General features: G+C 39.0%; 1 protein-coding gene across 1 annotated transcript; it reads left to right on the plus strand.

Annotated features, from left to right (window-relative positions):
• Positions 1–6,718: 6,718 nt before the first annotated feature.
• On the plus strand, positions 6,719–7,394 carry LOC121963173 (cadherin-7). Its single transcript, XM_042513500.1, has one exon. The coding sequence runs from the start codon at positions 6,750–6,752 to the stop codon at positions 7,260–7,262; it is 513 nt and encodes a 170-aa protein (XP_042369434.1). The 5' UTR covers positions 6,719–6,749; the 3' UTR covers positions 7,263–7,394.
• The last annotated feature ends 1,798 nt before the right edge of the window (positions 7,395–9,192 follow it).

Here is a 9,192-nt window from a genome sequence, read left to right on the forward strand (position 1 = left end):
TATGTTACGTGAGTGCTGCTGTCAAACTGAATGTTCTGCAGTACCCATCCAAACTTTAAAACTTTGTATGGAAAACAAAAGGAATCGCCAAATATTTGTATTGAAAAGCCAAATCAGATTCCGCTGGTATAATTCTGAGTTGAGTACAGACCTAGTGTTGTCAGACACTTCCACTGACAACCTGTGCCTTTCAGTGGCAAAAACAAGCACTTCAGATGGGCATGAATTGATGGTGCGCAATGGCTTGTAGGGATTAGGCTACTTCGCAGCTTGTTTGGCTGCTGCCAGCAGCAGCACTCTCACTTATTACCGGACCAATTTAAAAAATAACATGTTCCCATTAGGCACTTAGACACAGAAAAAGTGGGAAAATAGAGTCCAGGGTGAAAAATATAGAAGTTCCCCTTCAAGCAAAAACTAAAAGAAACTCACTTCAACTTACTGTAATACTTTAATTAGCAGTTAATGTCAGTACAATTACTGTAAATGGAAAAATCGCAGCAGCACATAATGAGATATTAGCACCAGACAAAAGCTCTTACCCCCTGTGTGCTTGAGTGCACCGATACCACTTGTCTCAAATCAGCTTCTTTTTCTCTCCTCCATCGATCTCTCTCTCTCTCCGTCTCATCAGGTGAGAGGAACACACACTCCCACCTGCAGCACTGAATCTAGTTACCTGTCTTCATGATTGGGTCTAATAACTACAATACAAAGCTGCGCGTGGAGAGCTCCTCAGAGCGCCACTCTTCTGCTTGTCTTAGGGTCGAGTCTGAGAGCTTCAATCACAACAGTTGATACAAAGTGAGCTGTTTCCACCTGCCTGCCTTTAAAACCCCACAGAGCTGCATGCACATTAGCTCTGGCTCTATGTACTTATAAGCTAAGTGGTCATTAATCATAAGTTGATATTTTTAGATTTAATTACAGAGCTTGTCCTCTACTCTTTGCAGTAATACTCCTGAAAATGCCTGGGTGCAACCATGTTTTTTTTTCTTTTTGTAAATGTCATTTAAAACCTTTTTTAATGATACAGTCACTTTTGGATGATATATCCAAACTACTGAGACGATCATTATCTTGTTAAGATCCAGTGCCTTTTTTCCCAGTACAGGTCAGGTATGGCTCAATCCTCCAGAGGGCCAATTAGGACATTACGTCTGAATCTCCAGACAGTTATTTCTGTCTCAGTATTGCTTATCAGACTCATTCTATAAATCTTCATGTCCATTCATCCGTCTCCTATTTTACTGTCTGTCTCCCGCGTTAGCCTCACTGTCTGCGTCTCTATTTACGTGTCTGTATTCAGACGGCAGACTTTCTTTCTCTAGATCTGATCTTTAAGCTCCACTGTGCCCATTGTAACCTGCAAATTTGTGTTTAAACTGTGTAATTATTTGCCATCACACTGGCTGACATGCTAAAAATAAAAGAAGAAAAGGAAATAAGCCCCCTTTTTTTAACTTAGCAAGTCAATTAAGAGCAGATTTGTCTTCATAATGACAGCCTGGCAGGCGCTAAAAAGACCTCTTGTGAGGGAATTGGGAGGGAAAATGCAAACAGCTTGCAGAAGGATACATAGAACAAAATAAAAACGGAAATGTTGACAAGACAGTAAAGAAGCCCAGGCACATAATCCGGACAGATACACAGTTAAATGTGTGACAGATAACATCGGCCACAACAAAGGAAACATAAAAGCTGTTTGAATCATGCAGCAAACATACAGCCGCACTGATAAAGAAGCCAATAACACGGAGGATTTGTGTCTGCAGATTCTGATTGTTTCTGTGCCCTTCATCAAGTTGTGGCGCAAAATGTATTTTGTTGCAATGTCATCTGTGCAGGAGAGTGATATCTGTCATATTGACGAGGACACATGAGACCTCTTCATCTGTCTAGACACCTTTATTTTCTTGCCAGCTCTTTTCCCACTGCTCTGATTCTTTGTGCTCATAGTTGAGATATTTAATCAGTAAGTATACACAGACTAAAACAGTTGCCAGTTTCAACTATTTTCATAATCAGTTAATTGTGTAAGTCATTTATTAAGAAGAAAAGAAAAGATTTCCCTGTGCCAGCTTCTTAAATATGCCGTTTTTTTTTCTTTTATGTTATTGTAAAGTGAATTTCTTTGTGGTTTGGACTGTTGGTTGGACAGAACGAGTTATTTGGAGGTTCACTTTGGACATTCTTCACTGTTTTCTGACATTTTATATATTAAACCATTAATCAGTTGAGGAAACAATTGTAAGATTCAATTCAATACAATTTTATTTATGAAGCCCGTTATCACAAATCACAATTTGCCTCAGAGGGCTTTGCAGCATTTGACATCCCTCTGTCCTCCCTCACAGCGACTAAGGAAAAACTCACCCCAAAAAACCCTAAATGGAAAAAAAAGGTAGAAACCTCAGGAAGAGCGATTGAGGAGGGATCCCTCTGTCATGACAGACAGACAGACATTCAGTAAATGTCGTAAAGAACAATAAAATTACAATTTATGACAAAATGATACATAGGAGAGAGAGAACGAGAGGGAGGGAGAGACTAGTACAGTTGCACAGCAACACAATAACAGTAGCAATAACAACATGTAAGTATAGTAAAAGACATAAAAATTAATCAATGTAACTTATGATGGCATGTTATATTACATGCAAATATTGTAGTTTATTAATAATGAAAAATAATTTGTTGCAGCCCCTAGAGAAGTAGTAAACATGTTGTAGACAGATTTAGTTTATTAAAGCCTTATTTGCACAAGACTAGTATAAGTACATTTTCTCCCAAATATGATTCACACACTCATTTGTAACACTACAGAGCACCACTAGTGGTGATGTACAATGTAAACCTCCTTTTTTTTAAAAAACGGTCACATCATCCATCTCATCACCTTTCAAGATTTCGTACTTCTGATGGATTTGAGCTCGTTCCTTCTGCAAATGGCTCTCCCTGCTATGTAGCAAAATGAGCCTCCTGCACCCAAAATGCTGTCAAAACTTTAATTTATATTTGCCAACACAGCCTCTGTAGTTCTCATCCAGACAACAGGCAGAAAAAAGAAAAAAACTAAACTAAATATGACTCCAAATCACCTAGATGCAGATTTGCACAGAACTAGTATTATCACATTACCTCTGTGTTTATTGAAGTACGGTAGATTATTTTCAAAGGAACTTCCCTTGACAAACTACAGACAAAGCAAATTAGAACGGGATTAAGGTCAAAGACAACCTCTGCAAATATTAAAAATTACTAGGTCCCCAGGCAATACCACTACCCTAACCCTAACCCTAACCCTAACCCTGTAAGAATAGGGCTTAGGTTGAATGTAATATAACTTATATGTGCTGACCTTATTTGTCATAAAGAAGTAGGACAGTAGTTGAGAAAGAAGTGATTGTGGTCTTCCAAAATAGGCACCATGATTGCATAAATGCTCCATAAATTACATAATGTTAATATACTATGATCTGTAGGTTAAAAACAGAACAAAAACATTCTGTCCAGCTTCGTGTACATAAAAAGACCCCATGCTGTTTTTATATGTACAGCGGATACTGAACAGCTGGTTCATTAATCTCCCGCCAAATCAAGCTGTTAATCAGAACCCAAGCAGTGGCGGGATGCTCTGTCCACTCACATAGAGTTATAAATGGCCTCACAGAAACAATTGACTGTACACTTATTTTTAATTAAAAACAGTTGACAAATTATATGTTTTTATTTATTTATATATGTATTTAATGTTCGATTCAGAATACTTTTTTCCTTAGCAACTGAGTTTTATTCACTTTCATTGATGCAGGAACTAGTGTGCGCATTAAAGCCTGAAAATGTCTGTCATCCCTGTAACATTTAATAGTCATGACAGAGTAAGCAACAATAAGTTTAGAAAAGAAAGAACACTTAAATATAAGTGGTGTTACGTTTTAGAAAAGAATAGAATTTCACTTGAACAACGACACAGTGTAGCTTGCCAGTGCAGCTGCACTTTTCCAGACATCATGTCCACAAAACAGGACAATCCTCCTGCTTAACTCAATTTTATGTAGAAAATCTACAGTTTGCAGGCTTTAGCGAAAGTGAATCAAGTATCTGGTGGCTTTTTGCAGGTGAGAAAACTCAAGCTGTTCTTTGTAAAGTAACCGTCAGCCATGCAGCTTTTCTTTTTGTTCTCAATTGTCTGGCAAAATAAGTTATTGTTTTTTATTATAAAGTATTTAACTTTGCCCATATGGCCTTGGTTTGGCACGTTCCTCCCAAAAATTTCAAGAATTTGAAAGAGCATAAATTCAATAATCGCTTGATCTTTACAGATCGAGAATTAATAGTCTCAACAATGCCAGAGCCATTCGTACTTTTATTTTTTAAATCGAACATTAAATAAAATCTAATCAAACTGTGACTTTAGAATCCGAAATCTAAGTGGATTGTAGTGGATTTGGAGAAACATAATACCTGATAAGAGTTTACCAGTGAAAAAAAAAATAAAATCAGGACTGTGTTTATGTGATTTGATCCCATTTTGATAAGACGATTCTACGTTGTGTTTGGCGCATTGAGGTTCGTGACATCACCTTGTACCAACTAAGTCCCACCCATCTCGAACCATTTCTAAGAGCTCAGAGGAAAAACAAAAATACAGAAGTATCTCGTTACCATTTAATGTGACCAAAACTGTCGCAACTTTGGCAGAAAATGTTGCAATAATGTAACTAACACAGAAAATAGGTATTCAGGCACCTTTAATGCTCTCTTTTTTAATACAAGGACGATAAAACTACAAACATGATCTTCCTATCAGGTGTTAGTATTTTAACATAAATCCTTTTATTTGCTGATTGATTCTTCTCTTAGAAACTGCACTGTAGTACAGAGACATAAAATGACTGAATAATCAGTCCCAGTTTCACCAGAATCACACAGCACATGGGGGAAATATTCTCTAATGAGAAAGTGCATTCAGTGATGCATGCTGGTAAGAAAAGGGCAGCACAGAAAACTCACCTTGTTCAGTATCGATTGTGCCGGGTAGATCATTTAAACAATTCAATTACAGCAAAAAGCCTTTTGTAACACTAAATTGATCTCCTTTACTTCTCTTTTTCATTTAGTGTACATCATTAGTGAATGTGTTATGAAGAGGCGGAGTGCGGTTTTGTGTGTTTTCTCAGCTGTCTGGGCTGGAAATCATTTCTTTACAGGACCCTCGGTGCCTGACACAGACTCACTATTTGTATGCCCGACCATCCACCTGCTCATCCTAGTAGGACGTGATTGGATGCTGGCCCGCTTCCAGTCTGTGACGCATCGTGGCTGCCTTCTAGGCATTAAACCCTAAAGAGCTTTGCTGGAAAGCACTGAGAATATTCTATTTCAATGTGCCACTTTGTAATTCACTTTGGAGAAGCCTTACTGAATCGAATAGAATTTACAATGACTCGAGTTCCTAAAATTAAAGGAAACAATCTTCCACAGAAATGTTTGGCGTTCTGTCTTAAAGCGCTAAAAAAAGAAAAAGGTATCACAGATATTAGTGGCGGTGATCAGACTGCAGGGACCATTCCAAGTATTTCACAAAAAAAAACATTGTAGGGTACCAGCACTCACCAAATAGCCAACAGAGAGCTACCCATTCATCTCCTGCAGCCTTTCCATGTGACACTTTCTTCCCTTCCATCTCCTCCATTTGCTCCCTTATTAGAGGGTGTGAAGTGGTGTTTGAATTCGGTTCCTGGGCCTCTTTCTCAGCTGCCTGCAGTAGCTCGACATCGGAAAAGAAATATGGGCCCACAGAGCGATATTTCACTGGCACCAGCTTGACATTGATGGATAGAGGATCATTAGACATTTGCCAGTTTGCTTGGGCGTAGAGTTATTTTCAGCAATAATGTATGGGAGAGGGAGCAGGGGCTGGAGGAGGGCTTCTGGTAAGATCTCTGAGGGACACGGATTCCAGTTTGGTGGAGTTTTGTACAAGTCTTGGAGCAAAATGTAGGTGGTGGAAACCACAATGGGGCACAATATATTGCATTGTAGGTTTAGTTTTGTAAACTGTAATTAGATTCACTGTGCAGTGGTTTTCTAACCTTTTTTGTCAGATGTTCTCTCAGAGGCGCACAAGGTGAACACAAATACCCCTTCGCTGACACCAGCATGTGTGTTTATTTGAATTGATTTTAAACAGGGTTTAATTTGACAATAACATAAAAGTTGATTATCTCATTATTATTTATCTGCCAGTTTTAGTTAACAGTTTTAACCATTTATCCATTATTTTTTAGCTAACATTCTCAAACATTTATTTGCTATTTTAGCTAACACTTTTAACAATTTATCCATAATATAAAGCTTTTTTTGGCTTTTATTGCAGTGTGACAGGGCACGTTATCCTGCTGGGGGATGGCACTGCCATCCACGTTTCCAAACCCTATTTGGGTGGGTGGGTGGACACAAGGTTTCCCGGCAGAATATTGCATTGTGGCAATGTTTTTCACTTCATCTGTCAATGATTTTAATGTTGTTGCTGTACATTATATATATTATACACTTAGTTGTGCTTCCCAGCAACCCTTACATATACCCCTGGTAACATCAGCAGTTACGGTGATTGGATCATCACTGACACACTGTGTTCAGCTTTTTTGAAAAGCCACACATCGCCACATCGAAAATATCTAAAATATGGACGTTATCAGTCCATATTTACTCCGACATCTGTTCTTCCTCTTTCTGCAGTGATGGTTCTGCTAATTGTGACAATGCGTCGGAGAAGGAAGGAGCCTCTTATTCTCGAGGAGGAAAGGGATATCAGGGAAAACATTGTCCGCTACGATGACGAAGGTGGGGGAGAGGAGGACACAGAGGCCTTTGACATGGTTACCCTCCGCAACCTGAACGTCATCAGAGACCCCAACGTTAGGCGAGATGTCACACCAGATACCCCCACCTTCTTTCATTACCCCCCAACCTCTCGCCCGTCCTATAAATCCCTGCCAGACAACGTGGTGTTTCGAGAGTTTATTTGGGAGCGACTCAAGGATGCTGACGTGGACCCGTCAGCTCCCCCGTATGACTCTCTGCAGACATACGCTTTTGAAGGCAGCGGCTCTGTAGCAGAGTCGCTGAGCTCTTTGGAGTCACTAAGTACAGACTCAGATCAGAACTATGACTATCTCAGCAACTGGGGACCACGCTTCAAAAAGCTGGCTGACCTGTACGGCAACAGCGACGGCTCCGGTGTCTTCTCTTAGCCCCTAAATGTCTCTCTTAACATTTTTGCGGACTAGGAAAAAAAAACACAAAAAAAAACATGCGAGTAATTTATTGTCAGAGAAAATGATTTTGTCTGCCTTAGTGCATTGGAGAAGATTCAAAGACAAACACAAGAGAGATTGAAAGAAAAACACTTTGACTTCAAAGGTTTTTGGTTTGTTTACCTCCTTGTGTGGATTTTTCAGAAGCGTGCCATGGTAAGTTTTGACACAGACTTCAAAAGTGGTTTGACTGAGGAGGAGACCTTGTGTGCAAAAGACATTAAAGGTTTCAGATTTTGGGCTCCAGTCCAACCATTGACTGCAAAATGCATACATGTTGGAGCATTTTTACGGGGAGGCACCTGTCCTTTCATTCCAGCGATGGGCACGGGCCCAGCACTCTTGCTTTGATGCATTCCTTTGCTATCTTTGTGCTATAAAAAAACATAAACGTTTCTCATGAAATACAGTGTCCTTGGCGGCTAATCAGCAGTCACTTGACTGTTCATATGAAATTTGTCAACAGTTTCTATCGACTTCTCTCTTTTTGTTTTGGGATCAGGGTAATGAAAAGCTGTTTTTTCATACACATTTTCCACATTATTTATGGACTCATACCTCTGCTATCAGCTGCACTCATACAGTATAAACAAGTAGTTGATGTGCTAAGGAAGTGATGTGAAGACATAAGTTTTGCAAATAATAAAAAGAACGACACGTCAGTTTCATTTCTCCACTGGGTGAAGCAGGAAAGTATAATTTCTTATTCTCCTAACAATACATTTTGCAGATGTTGCAATGTAGTGTTTGTCTGAGTCTGTTTTTCTTCCGCCTTTCTATTGCCAAGTCCAATGTATGATTTCTGAGCTATAAAATGTCAGGATGCGGTTATTTTGCGTTTGTACGAGGCGTGGGGGCCTGTGAACGCCTGCGACATGAGAAAGCTTTGTTAAAGCGTCAGTCCTCATTGTGCTTGATAGCGAGATTCACGCCACCTAGACTCTACAAAAAAAAAAAGACTTTGTTTCTGAGGTGACAGTCGTTAACCAGGTGGAGTTTGTAAGTAAATGAATTTTGCTTCTGTAGTTTGCAGAGTGCAGCATATATTGTCATTCAGAAATGAAATCACTAATGTCCATGGTTTGTTTGTTGATTAATGGTGAAAGGACATACTGTATGATAATTTGTTTCCCCAGCTTAAACAAATTATGTTACAATTGGGTGTCAACATGTACAACCGATATGTATTATTATTTATTTTGAAGAGGCAGAATTGTGCAAATGATGTTTTTATCCTTTTTGCTGAAAATAAAATTGACATTAAGTTCCTTAAAAAACTGAAGGGGTTTCTTTTAGTCCATTTAAACATGGAGGAAATAGAAACGTTATTTCTGTAAAAAAAAAAAATACAAGCAGAATCTAACAATGATCATAATCAGTGATTTAAAACAAAAAACCTGGTGCCTCACTATGTGCATTTGGGGAGCTCAAGGATCCAGGAACGGGGAGGGATGGGGATGTTTTTTGCTTTCATATCTCTTTTTGATGTGGCTTTTGTAGTTTAAGGCCTGATCGAGATGCTCCACAGAGACGTGTGATGACTGCGATGCTCACCGTCAGCCATCTGAGGAGCCCCTTACAAGTTAGCCAAGTCTGCGTCATGCAAACAAAAGAAGCTCCCTTGAAGGTGAGTTCAAAAACTGCATCTCACATGAAACCTGACAAAGAAGGATGTATGGCAAGAATAATATTTGGATTTGGATCAGAACCAGGAAGTACTGAGTCTACATTTTATAGCTGTCAAAAAAGTCTAAATTGTTTTTAATATTATGTTTGTTCTCATTTTCTATAGCATTTTTTCCCATCATCTCCCATTCATCTACCATTCATCTCCCTACATACAGTGGTGGAAAGTAAGTACATTTTT

Source organism: Plectropomus leopardus, unplaced genomic scaffold, assembly GCF_008729295.1.
Source record: "Plectropomus leopardus isolate mb unplaced genomic scaffold, YSFRI_Pleo_2.0 unplaced_scaffold10232, whole genome shotgun sequence".
NCBI classification, from domain to species: Eukaryota; Metazoa; Chordata; class Actinopteri; order Perciformes; family Serranidae; genus Plectropomus; species Plectropomus leopardus.